General features: G+C 41.9%; 1 protein-coding gene across 2 annotated transcripts in view; it reads left to right on the forward strand.

Annotated features, from left to right (window-relative positions):
* The first annotated feature begins 3,976 nt into the window (after positions 1-3,976).
* fgd5a (FYVE, RhoGEF and PH domain containing 5a) overlaps positions 3,977-24,560 on the forward strand; it is a 43,928-nt gene continuing 23,344 nt past the window's right edge. For both annotated transcript variants that reach the window (XM_042502685.2, XM_042502694.2), the window contains exons 1-6: positions 3,977-4,315; positions 6,705-9,465; positions 17,702-17,819; positions 19,607-19,665; positions 20,058-20,088; positions 24,163-24,314. In XM_042502685.2, the coding sequence (XP_042358619.2) occupies positions 4,300-4,315; positions 6,705-9,465; positions 17,702-17,819; positions 19,607-19,665; positions 20,058-20,088; positions 24,163-24,314 (3,137 nt within the window). In that variant the 5' untranslated portion in view covers positions 3,977-4,299. The remainder of the gene's footprint in view (positions 4,316-6,704; positions 9,466-17,701; positions 17,820-19,606; positions 19,666-20,057; positions 20,089-24,162; positions 24,315-24,560) is intronic.

Consider the following 24,560-nt stretch of genomic DNA (forward strand, 5'->3'; position numbering starts at 1 on the left):
AATGAGCCCCAGACACACTGCTCTCTCTGTCATTTCTTTTCAAAGTGCTTACACATGGTGGAAAAAAATCACATTGTGGTGACTACAGCACTGTAACAATAACATACCTCTGACATTTTTGAATGTGATATAATGTGTCTTTGTTATTCAAATGACAACAATGATACAGGCCAGTTTCATTGATTTGCTGTAGAGTTCTGAAGGCCCTTTGGGGAATTAAACCTGTATTTGCTGCTTTTTGATGAAGTGCTGACTTCTGTGGTCCACCTGTATTCTGCAATGCTCTTGTGTGTGTACATGTGTGTGTGTGCATGCAGAAGAAGTCATTTGGGGGGTTGGTGGGAGGGGGTCCTGGCTTTATATTGTTGGGGAGAGTGGAGTATACACTGCTGACGCCAGGGTTTTCTCATTTTATTCAGGTTACACCAAACTATTTTATGCATAGACATGTGCATTTCCTAGTTTGATATGGTTCTTAATAATTCATTATCTGTCTTGTCACAGTTCTTTGTCAAAACAGCCTTATCATTAATTCTGAAATAATTTCTGCATATTTGGTTTTATGACATTTTAATAAAGTCTGTTGTCCTACATATCCTCTACTTCGAAGCCCCTTCATCAGAATCTTAAGCTCAGGGCAAATACACAAGTCTCAGAAGAGTGCTGTGGTTGTGCACAGCTTGGAATCAATAAAACATGTCAATAATGATTCGATCCATTACAGCAGTCAAACGCTTTACCATCCAATTACAAAGGTGTTTGGGTCACTTCAAAGAGTGAAAGCCTGACTGTACTTGAGTATCACATGAATCAATATCTGAACTTAATACACTACAGCTAGTTTGCATAACAGCATGATTAAGTGCCTTCATATCTTAGAAGTGCATTCTGTTGCAAAGCTTCCACTGGCATTAAAGGTCCACAGTGTAGGATGTAGGGAGATATACTGGCAGAAAATGGAATACAATATAAAAACCATGTTTTATTTAGTGAATAATCACCTGAAAATTAGAATTGTTGTGTTTTCATTGACTTAGAATGAGACGTTTATATCTACAAAGGCAGTGGGTCTTCATCCTCAAGAAATCGTCATGTTGCACTGCCATGTTTCTACAGCATGAACAGACAAACCAAGAACTGGTTCAAGATAGAGCCATTTGCATTTTCTTGTTGGCCACCATTTAGAAGACCCTTTGTGAAGAGAGCGTTGGAAAACCACCAATTTTTAAATATGAAGCTGCTAAATTTATTGTTTTTACTAGTTTAAGTTCACAGTTTGTGTGTTTTTTTGGTAAAAAGAAAAGACATCTGTTGGTAATTCAGCTCCCAGTAAAAACCTCAGATAAAAAAGGAGAACTCACATTAGCATGTGGTGGACGAGCGGCCCCTCTCTGACATGCCAAATAGCATTGGAGAAACACTGATTTGTGATGTGAAACGGTTTTATTCTGTGTTGTTTACTGAGTAAAAGACCTCTGCAGATAATTCAGCTCCCACTGAAAATTTCCTGAACATCTGGATCAGAAATGAGGTGAGCAAACATTATTGAGATGCTCAGATGCTAGCGGCCTGTCTGCGACGTGCCAAACAGCATTTGCGAAGTGAAACTTTATTTAGTGTTTTACCGGTTTTAATCATCAGGTCCATTCGTTTTGGTAAGGAAGACATCTCTCTGGATAATTCATCCCCAAGTTAAAACCTTCTGAACAATGAACATTAAATTAATTCTAACCGAGTTGCTTCAGCTGGTTGCAATCTGCAATCCTTTCCCCCTTGATAAATCCCCCTGAGTCTTGCACACTTTTCCTTTAAACAACACACTGTTTCGTAATGGGGCAAAAAAAGTGCTTTCCAGTAATCAACTCCATTAAAGTGTGTTGTCACAGAGTTATAATGTAGTCTCATAGGGGAATAAAAACACTCAACACATCCATTCAGTTCTGTGTGCCCAGTTGCTGGCAAAGCAGGTGTTATGGATTGTCTCAGCTCTGGGAATGAGTCGCTGACCCCTTCCCCTGATCCCTTTCCTGTTTGGCATTGTGTGTGCAGCCGAGTCGAGGGGCGATAGAGCTGGTTTGTCCCCTGCTACTATGGCATGTTTTTTCCAAATAACTCCATTCCCCTTTTCTCTTCTAGTCAAGTCATGTTCCAGGTGGGGTGACAGAGCACGGCACGCAGCTACAGGCGGTCCAGGAAATTTGTGTCCTCCGTCCAAAAACATGTTTTGACCGTCTGTGCCACATCTGGAGGGATATTTACTCCTAAAGCCATTCTTTTCTGCAGCCACATGACACAATACTCATGACAGGTTCTATTTGCATACCCTGCAAAAACCAAAACATATTTTGCACAAATGAAACCCCCCCCAAAAAAAGGTCATATGTAGCAATTGTGCCAAAAGACCAGAGTGGAGCTATCTTTAGTCGTCCAATTTGAAAACAAAAGGTTACTTTATGGCAACTATAAATGTGCTACTACTGACACATTAAAAACTGTCTTGGCATCAGCACTCCGTAATGGTTATTACAGTATCTCATTGTAACAAGGGGAAGCAAAACAACTGAGTCACAGTGATTTAATTGTTTTGGTGGCGTGTAGCATATTGCAAAATACATTACACAGCATCCCATTTACACAAATAAACAGCTTAACTACTGCGGCAAACACAATGGGCACATCTTCCACAGAAATGATTTCATATTTAATACCCTCTTTACTGGCATGCTCTATAATTTAGAAATGGTATCATTAGACACACCAGCATATTAATTACTTAATGAGATGACCCCTTATGCAAGTGCAAAGATAACATGACATGAGCCCTCTCTAACCACCTCTTTGAGTCTGACAGAGCTCCACACCTGCAGCAGAATTTAATCCTTCCTGCACCAAACCATCTGGAATGGGAATTTTGCTGTGTGTATAATGTATGGGTCTGTATGCTGCTGCAGCAGTCAGGACCAGAGCCCCGCGGTTATACTACACAGCTGATTCTTTTGTTGTGCCTCTCTACTCTATCACTATCTGTTTAAACTCTGCCGCAAAAATCCCACAAGTCTGCTACATTGTTTGACCTTCAGCGTGTGGGTGTTAAACCATCACCGAGAGCTGACATATCAAAGACCCCACGAGGGGGACGATCCCAGCCTCCTCCTGTGTTACACAAGGTGCCTGTGTCCTTGAAAGCCCACAGTGAGTCCTGCACTGAAGCAAAGTTTGTGTTCCTCGAACCATCAGGCTCTGCACAGCACCAGTCAATCGGCTCTGTTTGAGGTTACCCAAGGGGTTAACATTGCCAACCTTTCCCATCTGTTGCTAAGGAAGTGCTGCCTGTTGTGCAGGAAACAGGGAGAGCGGTTTCCTGTTATGAAGAGAGGGTTTTTTTAAAGGCTTGCATTCATTCAATCATGCAACAGATGCCTGGCCAGGAAACCCCAGCCAAAAGCAAACGCTTTGGTGTCCTGCAGAAACTGTGTTTGGAAATTGCTTTTAGGAACCTTTCTATGCACTGTTCTGGTGAAGGAAATAATACGCGAGCAAAACACGCTGGAGAAAACACTGAGAAGAATGCTTGATTTCTAAGCATTTGATATGTAGTATACAGTCCTTTCTATACATGTTCCAGTTGGCTCATATAACTGTGTGGGTCTTAACTTTCCAACTGCTATCAGTCAGTGAAGGGACATGCACCAAACCATGGGCAGATGTGACCTGAAAAAAAATTTTTTTTACTGCAAAAACAGTAGCTGCAGATTTAAAGCTGCCAATCAGCACAATGAGTCTTAAAGTCTCATATTTATGGACCCAATCTCTCGTGCTGAATGGATTTGGTCTCGCTCAAATTTTCAGTGTTACTAGATAACAACTGGCAGTGTCCTGTAACAAAACACGACCAGATGTGAAAGTGAAATAGCCCAGGCATAATGCTGTGCAATGCAAAAATGAAACATAGCGAGTGGGTTTGGGTCGCGCTCCGTGTCCGCGCGCCGTGCTGTTGTAGGCTGGTCCTGCCTCAGGAAGCGCCAAGCTGCACCTCCCGTCTCCACACAGGAGCGCACCAGTTTACTGTAGCATCAGCACTGGAGATACACGCCGCCTGAAAGCTCAGCTGCCACTCTGCCAACACGACCGTCTTTCTACGAGTGACTGAAGAAAAACAAAGATAACATGTTCCGCAACTCTTCTTTTTCCGCTTGATTTAACCACAATGTGTTTGCATTTGGATTAAGTTTCCACGTCGTTTCGAGGGACGCGGTCAGCTGTGGGGGGAAACATGAGGATAACTGTCGGTTCCCGTGGATGACAATGAACGCAGGTTGGTTGTTAAGCCTTGTATTTCCGTTTAAAGTCCAGAAACTTTACATGTTTTACAGGAAAACAAAGTGGTGACCGCGCGAGCGTGTAAATAATGGCGGTTGTGATAATTAGTGAAATCGGTTGATTCACTCTAAAAACTCGTTTCACCTGTTTCAAATTGCATCTGCATTCAAATTGATGTCCAGTGCAACTTGGTGCACCTTTTTGTACTGCTACAGTCAGCTAAAATGAAATATAAACAGAGCAATAGCTTTATCACACAGCTACTGTAATTATAATGGAAATAATGATGCTAGTTTTCCCATTTAAATTGAGAGTGGGTTGAATTCATTATACGGAAAGGAATAGTATTAGGGTTACAGCTAGGATTGTAATCCATGTCTGTGATAGTAGACTGAGCCAATCCTGTAGGAGGTCACCAGTCTTTTGAATTTGAAGTCTGTGAATTTGAGTGAAATAAGTTTAAAATTTGTATCTTGTATGTAATGTTCCATTTGGATTTACAGCCTTGTTCACTTTGGATTTTAGACAGGTTGTTAACTGGGTGACATTTCATGATGAGGACACAGTCTGAAATCATATCCTTGGCACAGCCAAGGTCCCAGTGTCTATCTCTTCCTTTGTTTTTCAAACATTTGTTTTAATTGAATTCTTGTTGCATAATTCATATCCTGTTGTTTGCAGTTGGGTGTTTTGTCAGACTGGGACCCTTGTTTTCTCTCCCAGTTTTATTGTTCTTTGGTGCACTCAAAGGACCTTTTCAGCAAAAAACATGTGTGTTCCTATATGTGTGCGTGAGTGTGTTTCGTGAGAATTGGGGAAGAATGAAGAGAAGGAAGTCCATTTGTGTAGTGAAAATCTGCACTCCTAGAGAGGTTCATGGAGGAGCATTGGGGGGCAGGGGGGGTGGGTGCGGTGGAGCCCAGTGAACCTGGAATTTTTAAAAGAAAAAGTGTGATGACTATAATGGAGAAAAGATATGCATAATATCAGGCAGAAAGCAATATATGGCAATGAAAGGCAGTTTCTTCAAAAAATAAGAGACTGATATCTTGAAAGTGAGAGAGACATGTAGACAGAGAGAGAGAGAGAGAGAGAAAACAGTCAGAGATAGCCAGAGTGCACACAGGGTATAATAGGATGTGCGTCAGGGCAGGTACTAAATAACAGGAAGAGACAAGGGGTGTACACGCTTTGTTAAGTACGGGTGTGTTTCAAGACAATTTTAAATTTTGATAGCAGTGCTGTTTAATGTCTTCACTTTTTTTTTAATGTCTTCACTTATAGAGACAGTTCACCCCGGAATCAGAAATTCATATTTTTCATCTTACCTGTAATGATTTTGATCAGCCAGGAGTGTTTTTGTGTGTTTTGTTGAGTTTTGGAGAAATCGGCTGGAAAGATGTTTGCCTTCTTTCGAATATAATGAAACTAGATGCCACTCGGCTTGTGGTGCTCAAAGAGCCAAAAAAATAACAGTGGAAAAACTCAACAGCAATATCTCCTCCCAGGTATCATGACCCATTTAAGATAATCCACACACCTTGTTGTGAGCAGTTTCATGTGGGAACTAATTATCCCAGACTTCACCTGCCGACCACGCAGAAGGAAGCATGCATCTAATAATGGATGAGAAACTCGTACTTATAGCAGCACAAAATGAAAACATTAATGACGCCCTACTGTGCTGAGCTATAACATTAGGTAGTGGCTAAGTGGATATGCACGCTTCCTTCTCCTTGTAGTTTTACAGGAAAAAAAAACAGGTAATGATTTCTGGAAAGAGACATTGCTGTTGAGTTTTTTTTAAGTGTAGATTTTGGAGCAGATGGCCGATGTCTTGAACTATTGGCAACTTGCACCAAAACAGTCTAGTTTGATAAATAGTGCAACAAGTAAGAGAGAAAATATGTATTTTTGAATTAAAGCAAATGTTAAGTCTAAATTCAAAAGCCATAGACACACAGTGTTAAAATTAGAATGTTGTGATTACGGATTTAAACAGCTTAATCATCTATTTCAATATTCTACAGATAAGAATTTTTTTAGAGAAATAACAAAATCATCTTTAAAGTCAATCATTTATTAAATCAGATTCTGCTGTAAGCGTCCAATCTGCATGTGTCATTTCCCAGACAGGGAGATGTTATTGTTCCTGCTCTAAGTACTCTGTGGCTCTGTTGTTTTTCCTGCTGATAATGTCCCCTGCAGCATTCTGCATGTCACTGACTATTGTACAGGATCTGACTTCCTCTTAGCATTCGATGCCAAAACAGGACCCGCATATTTATTGACGTGTAAGCTTGCAGTAGATATTAGAGAAAAAATGAAAATATTATTAAGTGGCTTTAACTTTTTTAAAATTAACTTTCACTCTCTTTGCACAGATTTTCAAAATCCCCTGCAAGTCCCTCAACCAAAGGTCCGTAGTCATCTGACCATCAAAGTGCAGTCCAAGCTGATGTCCAGACCGTGTCCTCCTGTCCGTGGTCCAAAGCCTCCTGTCGCCCCAAAGCCCAGACCCCTGTATGAGCTTCATGCACAGGGGGAGCCCTGCACCCCACAGAGCCTGAGTAACGGAGATCTGGCTCACTCTGATGGAGAGACGGAAGATCTCCAAGATATGGTTGAGGAGAATCAGGACAAAGAGGAGAAAAGTGAGGCAGAGGATGGAGTTAATGACAATGGCAACAGACACAATGAGAAAGAGAACATAGCAGAAGGAGAAAATGTGGAGGAAACGGAAGAAGAAGTCGACATATTAGATAATGATGGTGACAGCATTGGCTCTGAGGACACAGTCAAAGCAGATGATTGTTCTACTGTTGACACTACTGAGGATGAAAACACTGACAATGACTTGAACCAGCCTGAAGGTGGCAGTCACACAGATGATGAGAACACATCAACACCTTGGCTTACACCTGCTGAATTGGACGGTGAAACAGGAGAAGAGGAGGAACAGAGTTTAGGTGAAAAAAGGGAAATCGTTTGTGGCCCTACAAGACACTCAGACGAACACGTAGAGGAACAAAATCTTGATCAAACACAATCACTCAGTCAGGGTGATGAGGATAATGATACTGGATGTAATGAAGTGGACAGTGAGGAATGTTTGCACTGTGATTTACACACAGATGAGTCGGAGCTGGAAGCCGGAGGATGTGCTTTTGGTTTCAGCGTGCTTCCAACTGTAACCGAGGAATATACCTACGATGTGATTGGCCCCACAGATGATGCCAGCGATACATGTGAGTCATGTGATACAGCAGAAACAGGGGAAACAGGGGTATGGCAACCAGAACGGGCTACCAAGGACCTCTCTGGCTGTTTTCGATTCACATCCAGCACTGAGGATGTGTTTGGGCCTTACTCTGTCATTGAAGCTGTTCCGCCAGATATGACTGACACTGCTGACCCAGAGTGGAGTCAGGATGATACTGATGACAAACCTTCAAATGAACTGCAGACGGCAGGTGCTTCTAACCAAGAACCTTATTATGTGTCATCGGATGATGTGGACAAGCTGGAGGATAAGATTGAGGAGGACACCAAGCAGTTGAATCAGCACAAAGACAAAGCAAAGGACAGTGAGTCAGCAGATGAGTATGCAGACATTGACGATTCACTCTGCCCTCAAGCAGATAACTTGGAACAGACCGAGTGTGTCTCATCAGAGGATTATGTTGAGATAGGTGATGATGATGAAGAAGAGGAGGAAATGGAAAAGAAACACATCAAAGGAAAAAGTGCGAAAGAAAGAACGGCTAAGCGAGAACAGGCGTTCCTCAGCCAGCGATCAAGCTGCCAGCCTCGCCTCAGGTTGTGTAACATCACAGTGCCAGCAGACCTAGACGTAGGACGCACTCCAGAGCTCACCAACAGGGTGGTGTTCGCCCACACCACTGAGGCCTTTGAAGAAGACATTGAGGAACTGGACTGCCATATTGTGCCTTACTATGAGGACACAGACTCAGACAGTGAAGAGCATATATACGAAGAGGCAGGATTCGACTCAGAAGGGGAGAACTTTGTGACCCTTGATAGGAAGACTATTGTCACACGATCGCGCTCTTACTCTGGTAAAGTTCCAGGTTATGTCCCAGAAACTGTACCTGAGGAGACAGGGACAGAGTATCAGACTCATGACTACTGCACAGTGGCCTTGGATAAAAACAATGAACCACTTAGCCGTTCACAGCAGCCTGGAGTCAACTGTTTGATCCCATCGATGAAGTCTCGCCGCTTCTTGTTTTATTCCCGATCTGCAGAAGGTCCAGAATTAACCTTGACCACTCCCACAGAGATCAGCCAATCTCTGAAGGATGATTTCAGAATGAAGAGGAAAGATGATACCTTGTCACTCCCATGTGTCATAACCTCTTCTGGAAGCTTCTCCCAGCGTAGCCATCAATCATCCAGTGGCGTTTCTACACCAACCTCTCTAGTGGACATCCCGCCACCCTTTGAGCTGGCATACATCACTAAAAGACCAGTCACCAAGAGTTCCCCATCCCTCCTGATCCAGCACGAACCCAATGACATAGCTAAGAAGAAGAAGTCCTCCTTTAAGCGCTTCCTGGCACTGAAGTTCAAGAGGAAGACAGATTCAAAGGGTTTCAGTGATGGAAGTGTCCGCTCTTCTCGTTCTTCCTCTGAGTCAAGCCACCACGGCCCAGCAAGAGTCATAGAGCTTGATCGTAGAAGCACTGGCAGCTCTCCTCAGCTTCAGTCCCACATTGTTAACACCCAGCAGCATCCTTCAGACCTGCCATCCTCCTTTGTCCTCTACAATGACCACCATAGGAGGAAAGGTGACCCTAAAGCTTATGGCAGGGGTGTCTCCAGAGTGGAGTCCTTTGAGGAGCGTTCTCGGCGCTCCGCCATGCCACTGCCCTTGACCAAACCCCGCTCCATCTCTTTCCCCAGTGCAGACACCTCAGACTATGAAAATATCCCAGCCATGAGTTCAGACTATGAGAACATTCAGATACCAGGGAGACCCACCAGATCTCACACTGTGACTGAGTTTTTTGAGGACCCAAATCGCACTACAGTGGCCTGCAATGAGAATGATGGTTATGTGGATATGAACAGTTTCCCTGGGATTGACAGCATCAACCAGACATCGAAAGAAGACCCTGAAAGGTAGGCCTATTGTAAATGCTTGATTCAGTGGTTTTGTATCATCTCAAGTAAACCTGAAAGGGTTGATTATGACAGTTACAAAAACACATTGAACATTAAACACTTATCTTACATGTTTTACCTCATCTGTCATGGTTATCTATCCAAACAAACACTTCTATTTATTTGCCCAGGTTTTGACATACCTTTCTCTAAAATTCTGTTGCCTAGGTGAACCAAAAAGACTTTTATAGGCTAAAATTACGTGAGTTGATGGATACATCAAACTTGGCTGTACTGACCCTTTCACTTATTTTGTTTCACATATTCATCAGCACCATCCATGACTGTGATTAGGGTTTGCACAAACAGTCAAATTATAGATTACTTGATTAAAACCATTTTGAAACAAATGTGCCAAATGTTACTGGTTCTAAGTCCTCAACTATGAATATTTGCTGGTTTTCTATCATTGTAAATTGAACATATTGGGGTTTGGAGTGTTGGACATAAGAAGCTATTTGAATGCAGTAAACTGGGATAGCTATTGTCCAGTGCATCCTTACACAAGGGTTCAAATGGGGTTTTCTTACAAAAATTTACATACAACAGTTGGCATAATATCCAACAAATCAGTGCCCAACGCATGGCAGCTTCACATAAATTTTTGTACTCCACGCAAAGTCACATAGGTTAGGTTTAGGGTAAACATGCTGTTTTGGTGTTATAAGTTACATTGGTTAGGTTTAAGCTAGTAAAGTTACTAGGTTAGGTTTAGGAAAAGACACATGGTGATGACGTACCTTAAAATAACTCAAAGTTCCCTTGGTTTCACACAGTCCCAAACGATGGTCTGCTGGTAGAAAGTCCTGTGATGTTTGACACATCCAAGGCCCAAACCTGCCTTCTTGTGTGAACTTTCGGCCTTCTTTCTTTACTGACTGATAGTAATGTTTTACATAGGAATTGTGGTGCATTACTTTTCAAAGGTAATCTATATGTATGAGCAGTGCATTAGAACAGCCTGCATTTTTTAAAAACTTTTTTCCTTACATTTTATTGATCAAACAATAAATCTGCAGGAAAAGTCAATACTGAGAGCATCCATAGTCCAAAATCACAGCCTCAGATTAGACATCTTCAACAAAATTACCCAAAAATGTCCTTTTATTTATGACTGAATATGGTGTTACCAATAATCTTCCTGCCAGGATTACACTGTAGAAACTAAGCATATTCTGCATGTTAACTTTGTAGTCTGCTGAACAGGCGAGCATGTTCATCTCTGGAATCACTCTTGAAGTAGTCAGTCAAGTTGTTGGTCTGGACCTGGCCACTCAGAGGGGCAATCTTGACCTGTGAACAGCTGACAGATATTCCTCAGATGAGTGGAGGGCACCTGGCTGAGTAGAATCGGATCTCCCTCTTGTAAGAAAGAGTTCAGAGAGAGATGAGCAGCCTGCTGTGTCAGGCATCGCTGGCTTTGGGAAGATGGACAATGCTTGTGGGAGAGCTTACTCCAGTTTTTCATTTGGTGGATTTAGAGGTCACATCTGGTGGTGCTGCTTCCTGTGCAAGTCTGAAGTACTAAAACAGGTAATGGCAAACGGGTGGCGTGCTGAGCTGCAGGTTACTCACAGTAGAGAAAGTCATTACGGCCTGCAATTAAAAGTGTAAAAAATGTGGGGGAGTGCCTTTCACACTAGCAGGTGGAGAAGGATGAGGAAAAGAGGTGAGAGAGCAAAGGGAGGGGATGTGTTAGTAGAAGGTGCAGAAGAGTAAAAATACAAAGAGTAAAGCAATAAAGTCATATAGAGGAGGGGGAGGGGAGGTGAGAACAGGAGAAAGGGAGCAAGAGCCGCTCTGGTGTAATTGCTCTCCTGTACCTGACACTTATTGTTAAGTTTAGGAGAGCTTTTATTAAAGTAGCTCTCTCCAGAGTGCTTCTCCTTCATTGGACCCTTAAGGGGCCGCAGGATTTACTGCAGTGTGTGATAGAGTGAGGAATCACCGTGGTCAGACTGTACCAGATTACCCTGGCCTGTGCCACAGCTTTAGCCACTATGGGCTACAGTCTTTCCCCAGTCTTAATAAAATAGTCATGTTTGATGACCTGTGTGTAGTCAAAGAGACAGGCCATTACCAAGAGCTTCTTAAAAGGCTTTAGAGGGAAAAGCTTCTGCATTTATTTTTATATCTTGTGGTGCCCTTTGTTTACATTTCAAGTGCAGCTTAGTGCTGTTTATTTCACCATTTAATTTTGCAGATATCTTCTTTCTTTTTATTTTGCCTTCCGATTGCATTTCAAATCATTCATATAACTTTTCACGCACATAAAGCTCGTCTCCTCCAGACGTTCTGGCAGCTGTCGACACCATACCATGATCTCCACTGTTTTTTTTACAGTGTACTTTAAACTTCATACATACATCAACATTTGAAACCCTTCCATTTCTCAGACAATGGTCCCTCAGTGAGAGCTCTTTTTCTCCCAGTGATGTTATCGATGTGGCTCATTGTGTGGCGGAGGATCCACACCACTCACAATGATGCACAGAAGCTATCAGTCGTGTCACCTCGCCTTCGCCGCATTCCCCACAGTGATGCTGCTGTTGCTGGGGCCACTCTTTGGTGTGCCATTACCGGGCTTTTTTATGTTTATTTGACTTTAAGTGTATACATGCGTACACAATACAAGTCATGTGTAGTCAGTGTTTGTGTTTGTCTTGCCTTTGTGTGTACATCTCACACAAAACTTCTGCTCAAAGCTTGACATTGCCGCCATCCCAGGCTGCCCAGCTGATGATGGCAGTGATTTATTGAGAGCACATTCAACAGTCAACATGTTTTTTAGACCCACAGAGGAAAAAGTGGATTTTTGTGGTGAGGAAAATGACCGAATGGCCCCAGAGCACTGCTTACAAAGGGACTGCGCCTATAGCAGCAGACATGCATTTTAAGGAGAACTCACAAAGCTGCTGTTCCACGGGCTTGGCTTGTTTCCACTTGTGTGATTAATGTATAGTACCATTTAGACAGTACTTCAGCACAAGCATTCAGACTAAGCAAAGAGACATGTTCATTAGCAAGCTACCATAGTGTTCAGTGAAGAAAGAACAGGCACACTAATGATTCATCCCAAACCTAACCAAGGTGTTTGTCTGTAGGTGTGTGTGTATATATTTGCATGCAAGTTACAGCTTAGAGCTGCTTTATCAAAGGCAAAGCTCGTGCTGATAATGCGGTCTCAGCACAGCTGTCCTTGCCAAGTAGCCTTGTAGCAACAAATGAGTGTTGAAAAAGGACATTTTAGCAAAGAAACCTCAGGATTTGTGATTGTGCTCAACTCAGAGCCCATTAAGTGTTCTTTATGTGAACTTAAAGCCGTTCCAGGTGGACATACAGCAGTGATGCAGATGTGTGTATCTCCCTGTGCACACTGTAAACAGAGCTGTAGTGAAATGTATGCAAAAATGTAATCTCCAGCTCACCCATTGGTGTCATTTTCACTTCAAACAGCTCAACATGAACCTCCTCAGAGTGATGACAAAGCCCTGCCATGGCCTCTAAAGCAGCCCCTCCACCCACTGTTATGTTAGTGTTAGTAGTGATGAGGGAGCCATCTTAAGTACATTGTTGTACTGGGTGGTGGCTGTGTGGCGAGGTGGTGGACAGGGCGTGTCATTTGGCTCGCCAAGCCTGGTGCCAGGCGCCCTGAGGTCATTGCCAGGTCATCCCCGGGGAGGAAGCGTCCAGCCTAGGAGCTTCCCACCAGCCTGTTTACAGGAAATGCAGGGACGAGGGCGGGGCTGTGGCGGGAGGCAGGAGAGGTGGAGACAGGAGAGGACAGATAGGATGAAGGGAGGGAGAAAGGGGTCACCGTGGCGGGGTGGAGGTTCCCAGACTCTCCCTTGAACAACAAGATGAGGTGTGGTGCCGCCAGGAATGCCAAGTCTGCTGTTATTGTTGCTGCAGTTTGTTAGGAATGCCTCCCACTTCATACTCCCCAAAGTGCTCCTGGTACAGTGGCACTGAGGATAAATCAGCTGGAAACAACTGATAAAATAATGATGATAAATAATCATATTGGTGCATTTTAAAAGAAGTGTATAACCTGTAGTATATGCACACCTGAGGGAAATGTACAGTATAGCTATGTCATTATCAATTACATATTTTCACATATACTACACACACTACTCTTTATTTTATTTCTTGTCTTAATCTGTGTATGACTCAGCTAAGTTAATGACATACTTTACATCCCTGTGACAGGTTATGTTGCTCTGAGCTCATCCTGGGACAAGGACATCCAGAGTACTGTTTGTAGAACAAATAAGGTATTATGGTACCACAATCGGATGATTTTAGAGGATGGTGAAAAATCAGGAAGACTGAATCCAATTATTATTATATCCAATCTATTTTGATTGGTGTGTGAAAAAGGATCATCCCCTATAAGTTATATTACTGTCTGTCAGATGTGACATGCCCCAGTTTATTTGTTAATTAACTCAAGTCTTTGAATAAAGACCCTTATTTATAGATTTTGAGAAGTTTTATTCTGAATTTTAAAGTACACGACACTAAGATGTAGTGAGCAAATATGGATGATTTATTGTTCAATAGCCCTGACCTGACCATATCTAAATTACATCACTATTGTTGACACAAGTACCAGGAACAAAGAACATTTCTGACCATTCAAATGTTTATTTATTTTTTCAAGTAACGTACAGTATATACAAAAAAACTCCAAAACACACATTGATTTTCATAGAGCAGTTTGCCTAAGAATGTAAGGCTTCGACATAATTGAAATAAAAACAGACATGTCAACAGGTTGAAAACATGAAAGAGTCTAGCCTTTTTTGTTTTTGGTGTTAGCTCATGCTAACCAGGCAGATGTTAACTTGTTGTTGCTGGGAGGACAGCGGCTTTGGAAATGGTCCTACCTGTTTAATAGCAGTGGGAAGTTTGTCTATCTGGTGAGGAGTCGTGCGGTCGGGGATCAGACCCCCAGTGGAACCATGTTGTCACCCTCTGAAACTGTGAAAAACCTTCATACCACCAACAACACATTTGGCTTTCTAGTCAGCGTACTGCGCTTCTTCCTCTTCTGTCTTAAACGTTCATTCATGTTAAAGGTGTACTGCCACCTGCTGTATTGGGGTGTTTAGATGCTGCCCTTATTTATTCAATGATAGCAGTCTGGTTTTGTATTATCAATGCTATTTATCAGCTGTAATTTCACTCTTGGAATTTAACAATAATATAACTTTTACATTATCATCTTATAATTTATTGGTCTGATACATGTTGGCTAACCCTAGTTATTATTAGAGCTGTCTTCCACCATGTCACAGGTGAAGCAGCAGCAGTCAGAGCACCAGCGCCTTCACAAATCACCTCGTCACACACTGTCACAACAGCACAACAGCCACAGGCTACATATAATCATCATTACTAAAAGTAGCCAACTATTTAAAACGGCTCTGAGTCTCTTGATTCCCCCCATCAGTATCCCAATCATCTATACTTGGCAGGCTAATGAACCTATTCAGCTGCTGCTATTTCCTATAATAGTGCCATCAGACAGGCGGAAAAGGGCCTGTCTGATTGCATCTAATATATATTTTAACACTCAGTGTTTAGCTCAATTGAATTATGTATTTCAGGCATCATCAAATTCACAGGAGACTAGTGAAGTACAGGTCTTTTCCCACAGTCATTTTGTCCTCTGAATCTAACACAGTAGATTAAACTTTTCCATGTTGTAAAAGGCATTGCAATCTGCTGGAATAATAGCAGTGCCGTAATGGTCTTGTTAATGGGCTTCACATATTACCGTATTACAATATCATATATTTATGGGTTTAAATATGGAAACTTAATATGAAGCTGACTGAAGCTAGAATTTTGAGGGATGGGCTACATTGGTAAAGAAGAAATTATAACATCAGTTTTAAACATTCTATGTCTTAATAGTAATAATCTTTTATGAAACACAGGCAAGTCATGAAATCAACAGGTTTTAAAAGAAAACAGGTTTAAAAATTTGATGTGGAAGCAAAACACAGTTTAAAGGAAATTAAAGCTCAAGTCAAATCAGGGAAGGCTCTCTGATAAAAGTATATGCTAAGAAAGGATTTAAAAGAGATCATTGACTCAGCAGACCTGATTTTGTCAAGATCGTTCCAGAACCTCAGGGCCCAGGCTGCAAAACACACTTTCCCCTTTTGTTTTCTCTCCAAGAAAAGTGAGATGTCATTTAAAGAAAAATGTCCCTATTTCTCTAACCGGGCTATTTGTTGTAATGCTTTTTAATTTTCTATAGGGTTCATCAGGGAGACATTATTATAAATTGGACACAATCCTCCATTACAGCACAAACAGTGTTTTTTTAGAGGTTGTGCTGTTGATGGTCGAGGGTTGAAAAGGTGAAGGTGAGAATCCAGTTTCTGTCGGACACATTAAGGAATTCCCCTCACTCGTAGAATAAATAAAAGCTTTAAAATAATTTGAAAGAAAATCCATCCCTCATTTTCTTTCTCTCTCCCAACATCAGCCAGGAGCCCACAGCAGGTTGATCTGCCTGCTCTGAGGTCAAACATGAGTAATGGCCTGTAGGTGCTTTCTTCAGCCCACCCAACAGCGGTGTGTGTGTGTGTGTGTGTGTGTGTGTGTGTGTGTGTGTGTGTGTGTGTGTGTGTGTGTGTGTGTGTGTGTGTGTGTGTTTAAATGAAGATGAAGTCCAGAGGGTAACTCTGTTAACCTTTGGTCTTCTTATAGCCGTGCACTTTATGCACACACAAGGGGCTGTTTGAAAACATCAGGACAAACATTCATTATTATCTTTGAAATGTCAGAAATAAGGTGAACAGTTTCTCACAATCACAGTTTCCCAAAGCCCAGAGTGACGTCTTCAGATTGTCTGTTTTGTCACCCAACAGGCCAAAGCTCAATTATATTTTGTTTATCATCATATAAGAAAAAGAAGAACAGAAAGTGTAATCACTGAGAGCAGGAACCAGAGAGTGTTTGGCATTTTTGCTTGAAAAAGGACTTAAATTGATTAGCAAAATGTTGCAGATTATTTTTCTATTGATTGATGAATAGGTTAATAGCCAGACCACTGCAGCTGCAGATTGTAACATCTGTCAGGTCATTTGTCCATTTAAAGGTCCCACACAGTGATCTTTTTCAGGGTCATACTTGTATTTTCGGTTTTTACTTTGATATGTTTAAATGCCCTAATGTTAAAAAAAACACATTCTTTTTCTCATAGTGTCTGCCCGAATGTACCTTGATTCACCCTCCATCTGAAACACTCAATTTTTAAGCCACCCTCCTGAGAAAGCCTAGTTTATTTTGATGGGTCAGTGTTTCAGGGTCTTTGACATCTGCCCTCTTGGTGTCTCTGTGCTGTCATTGCAGCTGGAGAATGACTGTGGCGGCAGTTTCTGCCTTTATATAGTATATTTGTGACATCACAACTTCACAGAGGTCCTGACAGTTCATTTAGAAATGTTTTTTGAATATGGACTATGTGCATTTCTCTGTCTGTGGTTTGAATGCTTCAGTGCTTTAGCATATATCATTCTGCGCATATGAGGTGGAAATTTGCTTAAGGAAAAGTAAACATATTGCATAGCAGGTTTAAAATGAAACCTTTCCATTTTATGTGAGATCTGTTAGCTGCCATATAGCTGCTTTGAGAATTGGGAATTATCCAGTTATCATCCTGGCGATGTGAGTTTGGTCAAACACACTGAAATGGGTCTTAATGGGCCAGAGGACATTAATAATTACCACAGGTAGCATTTAAAGGGATTACATGTGAGATGACCTACAGCATGCCCCACCTCAGGTACAGCAGCGCACAAAAGGATTACAAGTGTACGAACACAACCTAGCCATCTGTGGATGAACTAATGATGAAAGAGATTACAGTGGGCCACTGGAGGACTCCATATGGGGAGTGGAAATGTTCAGAGACACACACAGGAAAAGGACCAGCATATTTACAGGGGACTTATTGCTTAGTGTTTTGAGAATTTTCTGCTGCAAAGATTTACCGTAAATGTGTTATTTGGAGTTTGTGTCCCAACTGAAAAGATTCAGGGTCTTTCTTTATGCTTTAAGCAATGCTATTGAACATGTCCTATAGTGTAGATGCTGCTGTAGTATTAAATATTTATATCTTTGTACCAGTGCTGTTTTGCTGTATTCATAGTGTCTTTTCCTCCCTCAACAGTGCCTACACAGAGCCTTTCCCAGTGAACTCTATCTCTGCTGGGCTGTCAGCAGATGAGGACCAGGGGCGTACTTCAGAGGAGGAAGAGGGGGTGGCTGAGCAGAGTTATGATCGACAGGTGAGATATTGGGTATAGACACAAATTAAAGCAGGATGTTCAAGTCAATCCTCTGAGCTATTAATTGGCACAACAAATTAACATAATCACAAAAAAAGTTGAAATCTTGTTTTATCTATTATATAGACCCTTGATGGGAATTTTTAAAGGGCCAATTCACCTCAGAATGAAAATTAGTTATTTTTCCTCTCACCTGTTGTGCTGTTGATCAATCCTGAATGTTTTGGTGTGAGTTGCTGAGCATTAGAGATATCAGGTGTAGAGGTGTCTGCCTTCTCTCCAACATAATGGAACTAGATGGCACTCAGCTTGTTGTGCTCAAAGCGCTAAAACATACATTTCAAAAATTCAGCATCAGTGTATCTTTCCAGAAATTATGACCCGGTTACTCAAGATAATCCACTTTTCACCAAAATACACCCACCATCAATATCACTGTGCAGAAGGAAGCATGCATCCACTGCTTGCTCACGTAGCAGCGCTGAGCTAGTCATGTCATGGGCATGAGCCTCTCGTCCATTAGTAGATACACACTTCCTTCTGTGCTGTGATACGGTTGGCAGGTGTAGTTTGGTAGAAACAAAATAGTTCCTACATGAACGAGGTCCATGTATTATCTTGAGTAACCAGGTCATGATTTCTGGAAAAAGACATTGCTGTTGTGTTTTTCAAAAGTTTAGGGTTTTTTTTTGGCAGTCTGAGCATCACAAGCAGAGTGCCATCTAGTTCAATTATATCTCTTATCTGTACAACTTTCCAAACACTCAGCCACTCACACTAAACCAATGTAGATTGATAAATAGAACAACAGGTTAGAGGAAAAACATGTATTTTTGATTTTGGGGTGAACTGTCCCTTTAAATATTAGAGACATGCAGTTTTCATTGAATTAAAAATAACATCATAATGTGAGAGAGTTGGTGTGAATGAGACAATGTAATGAAAATTACTGTGCACTTTTCCTCGGGAAGATGGAACATAAATGCTGTGGCTCACATTCACCAGCCAAAATTGCTTCAGTGGAGCATTATGTGGAGCTTCAGGTCCTGAGAGATCAAGCTAGTTGAATATTGCCTCGAACTCCCCAGACTTCCATACAGTAAAAGGCAGACATTTTACAGTAGATCAGAGATGGACCCCACCCGTCCTGCTACCATAATAATATTAGGCCACAGCTCCCATCACGTGACTCAAATTTCCTTGTTTTCTTCTTTCTTCAAAGCAAAAAAACAATAAATAGAGGAAAAAAACGAGGAAGATGACCGGCGAGACTTGAGTCGGCCCCAGGAACAGTTTCATTCAATGGAACTGTGTTTTGGTTTTTACTTCGAGGAAATGAGGATCAGCGTGCTTCTAATGCAGTATTTGTGAAATGCCCCACATAGGAAAAAATAACACTGACAAAGCACAGGAGCCTTGCCGGTAAACCCCTAAATGGCTTCAATGTTATGTTTTGGCTCGGATGTTTTGAGACCCGGTGATTAGCCTCTAAATCAATGGGCAGTATTGTTGTCGCCGCACACACACAGCCTCTCATACATAATGCATCCGAATTTAAAAGTATTTGAGAAAGCCTTCATGTCTGTGCTGTACTGTAATGAAATAATCAGTCTTATTTTGACAGCAGAAATTTAGAAAAAAAGAAGTAAATTTGCTATTTTGCAAGTCTCCTTGGCTGCTGCATTACAGCTCCTATTAATGTTTGAGAGAAAAAAGTGCCCACAGAGAGCCTTTAAACATTAGCTGTGTTCATTCATCTCCCACTGTTCTCCCTCCCTGTCACGCAGATTGATGGCCGATCCCGTGCGTTCTACGTCGCCAAAGAGCTCGCCGACTCAGAGAGACTGTGAGTATCTGCACTCATGGATATCCCCCATTTGGATTTCAAGACTGCACACACAAACATCCAATTTTGATGTTTTGTCCTTTTGTAGTGTTGTATCTATTCTTCTTTTCCTTTCAACCGCCTCTCTCTCGCCCCTAAGCTAATTTATCGAGCGGCATGCAGAGTAACTGACAGCCAATTACACAAGTGTCTCGTGTAACTTATTAAACACAGACTTTGCCCTTGCCCTGTTACACACTTAACCATTCTTCTGATGTGGTTTTCTCATCATGCATAATTTAGATAATTTAATGAGCCTTGTGAAGAAAAAGATTAACATAGCTGTTTAGAAGGTTCAAAATTCCTTTTCACAGTTTAATTAAATCTTTTGTTTCTGTCTTCTTGTTTTCCAGACACGTCAGCGCCCTCAAGTACCTTCAAGAGGTAAGAAAACAGACGCTGCCACGCCCAGAAGTGTGTCACATTAGCTTTAAATGTCTCCTGCTCCTTAAGGCCTATTAAACTTTCTTGAAAACCCGCTGATAACATCATATCCTGTGTGTCTGCTCCCCAGTCTCTGTCTCCGTCTTCTCCTCCTCTCCTCTGTTGTAAGGCTCTGCTCAGGTTTATCAATGTTGTTGCAGCGAGATCTACTTCCTGGTCTTGACACACTTGACATGTTGTACTCTGAAGTGGTCAGTTGTAAGATGACGTAGCGTGCGTACATCAGGCACTGCTGCTGATGCTGGCCTGGCATCCTTATGTGTGCTCTGCTACTCAGCTGGCAATCTGCCACCTAAAGGTCATATAAAGGCTGCCGGGGCCTTTTATAGTGGTTGTATTGAATGCACAGTTTGATCTCCTTATAAGTAGGTTGGAGAATGAGTGTAGATAATGTGCAGAGGATTTAAAGGTGAGCTGCCGTAAGCTCCTCAAGGTCAGCAATACTTCGCTACCAACTGTTGTCATCTATTTCCATCATTTCAAACCACAGCTGGGTACCGTTAATAACTGATATACTTCCAGTGCTTGGAATTCAGTACCAGTACCGGTAACCAATGGTACATTTTGCCAGTACTCTACCTGCTTAGTAGACCAAATGCAACTCTGCTCTTGTGTTCTTTTCTAATTAAGCGTCAAGCTAGTTTCTGTTGTTGTTTGTCAGTGCTTGTGTGTGTGTGTGTGTGTGTGTGTGTGTGTGTGTGTGTGTGCTCGACAAGTTTGTGTGTGTATGTGTATATGTATCTGCTCATCTAGCATTGAAACTAGGTTTTCAGAGGAAAATAGCCCAGAAGCCAAAACTATCGTAGCAGATCAGCATTGAAATTTTGAAGATTGCTGGAAAGCCAACAGGGTGGCAGCAGAGCTCTGTGGCTGGCTTCAAGGCTTCAAGGCTTCAGGGTGCTTCGCAATACTTGTCTAATGCCTCATTTCCACCTAGTTATTTGTATGTATGCAAGTAAGCCAGAAGTTCATTCATTCCTATGAGAACAACTGTCAACACTGATGTGTTTGCAAAACTTTTTTTGGTTCTTAATTTTCCTCAAGCTTGTTGAAAAAATGTTTCTTTGAGGGCAGGCTTCAAACAGACTATGCACTATGCCACAGGAAGTTAGCTAACAGCTTTATCTTTACATGTTTTTCTTAGTGAAAAGGTTGATGACGGTAGCTAACATTGGTAGCATGCTGGCTGTGTAACATAAAGAGTGCATTAATAGTAGATCATATGTGTTTCAACCAAATTTGTTAGCATGCATAATTGGCCTTGTGTGTGTGTGTGGGGGGGTCCGTAGTCACTGTGAGGGTACAAGGACAGAGGAATGTCATATGCTGTAAATTATAGCTGAGGCAAATTGTGATTAGTGATAATGGGCTTTATAAATAAAACTGAATTGAATAATTTGGTCAGTATCCTTTACAGCAGGGGCACATTATCAGACAGTTGGTCCCTGGGCACATATATGCAAAAGGCCCCACCACTTCTCCTACATAGGAGCAAGACCGACAGACTTTATAGTTTATGTAGTTTAGTTATTTAGCCTCTTTTTGTGTTCATTTTGTGTCTCCTTGTAGTCATTTTGTGTGTCTTTGATGTAATTTAGTGCCTTTTTTGGTCCTTTTCTGTCTGTTTGTGGTTGTTTTGCCTCTTTTTGTGGTTACTGTGTGTCAGTCCTGTTGTTTTTTGTGTTATTTTTGTTTCTCTTCCTGGTTGGTACATGTTTATTTGAGTCACATTTTAATGATGGCCGGGGGGGGGCTGACACTCTGGGCCCCTGGTTTTTGGCTCCATTCAGTAATCCATCCATGTTTAAAAGTACTGAGTTTGGTTGACAGCCTTTCATTCAGCCTGTCATTGCCTATGAATTAAGTCCACATCCCTGACCCAGAGTCAGGAACAACGTAGGATATTTACCAAGAAAATATTACATTAATGACAATGAAACAGGTAAAACAATTATTTAATTTTAATGAAAGGGGAAAGTGGCACAGGACAGGTCAGATAGGCAACATCTTTTAAAGAATGGTTTGAAACAGTTGTTATTAAGGTGACAGTTGCCAGTACAAATCTGACAGGTAGAGTCATTGAAGCCAGAGAAGGCCATCAGTCAGCGTGTACCTTATAACCTTGAATAAGGTCATAACCTGAATTTCTTTCGTGTGTCCCCTCAGTGTGATTTATGAAGCTCTGCTGCGGTTACAAAAGCAGCTGCTTTGTGTAATGTGTAATTTGATGCCATTAAACAGCAAGTAATGCAAATATTATACAATGGACGTCTCTCATAATCATAAATTTGCCACCTCATCATGATGCTCAATTACACTAATTAGCTGCTGCATGCCAAAGTACAGACAGAGACATATGCTGCAAGTCAATATAAGCATTAGGAGTGACATTTCAATGGTGTAGTCTGAACCATGAAATCTATTTTTCAATGTAAATGATCTGTTTACAAAAAATCTCGCTTTGAAAGACACTGAGTAACCTTGGTGTGCGCTTCTCTTCAGTGTTACCTACCCTCTAATTGAATCTTTTCACCACCTTTCAAAGGTGACATCAAGGGCTTTTACATCATGCTGTTGCATAATGCATAGATGCAATGTTAAGGTGTTATTATTCTTCAAACTTCAAATAGTGACATGCCGAGATATTAGTCTCATTTTGATGCAGACTGATGTCATAATCGGCATGAAACGGAGCAATTCAGCAGGGAGACGCTCCAGCTGCACAACATGCACAAACACACAGAAAAAAAACAAAAAACAGGAGCAGCGTTAAGTGAGAGGCACACATGAGCTATTGTTCCATTGTTTGATAAGGAATAACAAGAATACAAAGAATTTCCAGACCCTGTCTCCACATAGGAAGGGAGGCCGTGCTCCTCTTCTAAAGGGCTCTCCCTATAACAGCTTCAACATATGAGGCTATTAGTTTTTCTTGTTTGTAACCCGCGACCTCTGAACAGATTCTCTGTGCTGAGTTATGACCGAGCATGACTGGCTGCTCCACCAACTGCTTAACGTCGCCGCTTGACCTGCCTTACGTGAGGGAAATAGGGATAAGGTGGAGAAGGGGACCAGTGAAATGGAGAGCAAAGCTCCTCTCATTCATGGATTTGTGTGTGTATGTGTCCACCAGAGTCGTTAAAGTAGCTGTTCTTCTCCCTGGCAGATGTGATGAATGTTAACTCATACTGGATCGATTGGGCATGATGAACGGCGTGTTCTAAAGTGCCCGGTGTCACCACATTATCTCACGGCCGACTGGGACGACTCTATTTGTTTTATGTCTGTGCTTTACTCTGAACTGGAATAGATGGGCTCCAGACACTTATTCCTTTACAGACATGCCGAGGCTTTATACATACGGTGTTAGTTTGCCAGACAGCTTAGCCCTCAGAGAAAAATTTTTGAAACATGTTGACACCTCCTAACGATTCACCTACTTTCAAGTATTTTTTGCCATCGTTTGCTGAGTAGATAAATAACCTTTCCTCTGGTTTTTCACTCCTGTGTGCCATAACTCCTCATATTAGTCCTCTTAGCCTCTGACACTGCAGCTATTAATGCCCGCTGCTGATGTTTTATGTGTGCTGAATAGACTTAAGCGAACCTGGATTCATTGTATATCAGGGAAAATGTGTCTACAGTGAGATGAAAAGTGGGGAGTATGCACAAAACAGCATTGTGTCATTGAGTGCCAAGGTCTTTATGCAACAACACCTGGTGTGTAACTCTTGTGCAAGCAACGCCGCCTTTCCTGAATGCCTGGACAGAGCCCAAAGTGACGGGAGGTGATTTGAAGGGAGGGTGGCAGGAAGGATGTTTAGGAGGATCTGACCTTCCTTCCTTCCATTTTTCTCCCCCTTTTCATTCCTCATTCCTCAATGCCTTGCATTTCTTCTGCTCTCCTTCACTTCCTATGAACCATTTCCTTCATTCCTCTCTTTTTCTGCCCCACATTTTAAGTGTTTTTGAAAATCTCCCCTCACAAACCATTTTTCCCAATCTTCTGTGCAGGACTTTAGGACAGCAGTGACAGAGGCGGTGGGTGAGGAAGAGGAGCCTGTGCTGGAGGAGCAGAGGTTAGGAGAGATACTGGGCGTGCTCCCCCAGGTCTATACCCTCCACAGCAGCATCCTCACTGAGCTGGAGGAGCGCGTTAGTCAGTGGTAAGAAACACCATGGACTGGTCTGTTGTTGTACACCAATGCTGATTTCACTAATGTAACCAAAAAAAGGGTGGTTGTGGCTCAGAGGTAGGTCGTCCTTTAATCAGAATTATGCCAGTTTGATCCCCAGTTCTTCCAGTCAACATGTCGAGGTATCCTTGGGCAAGATACTGAACCAAAAATTGCTCCTGATGGGTGTTCTATCAGTATGTGAGTGCTTGTGAACGGTATAAAAAAAGAGTAGCC

This window comes from Plectropomus leopardus, chromosome 2 (genome assembly GCF_026936395.1).
Source record: "Plectropomus leopardus strain MGB_pleo_1.0 chromosome 2, ASM2693639v1, whole genome shotgun sequence".
NCBI lineage: Eukaryota > Metazoa > Chordata > Actinopteri > Perciformes > Serranidae > Plectropomus > Plectropomus leopardus.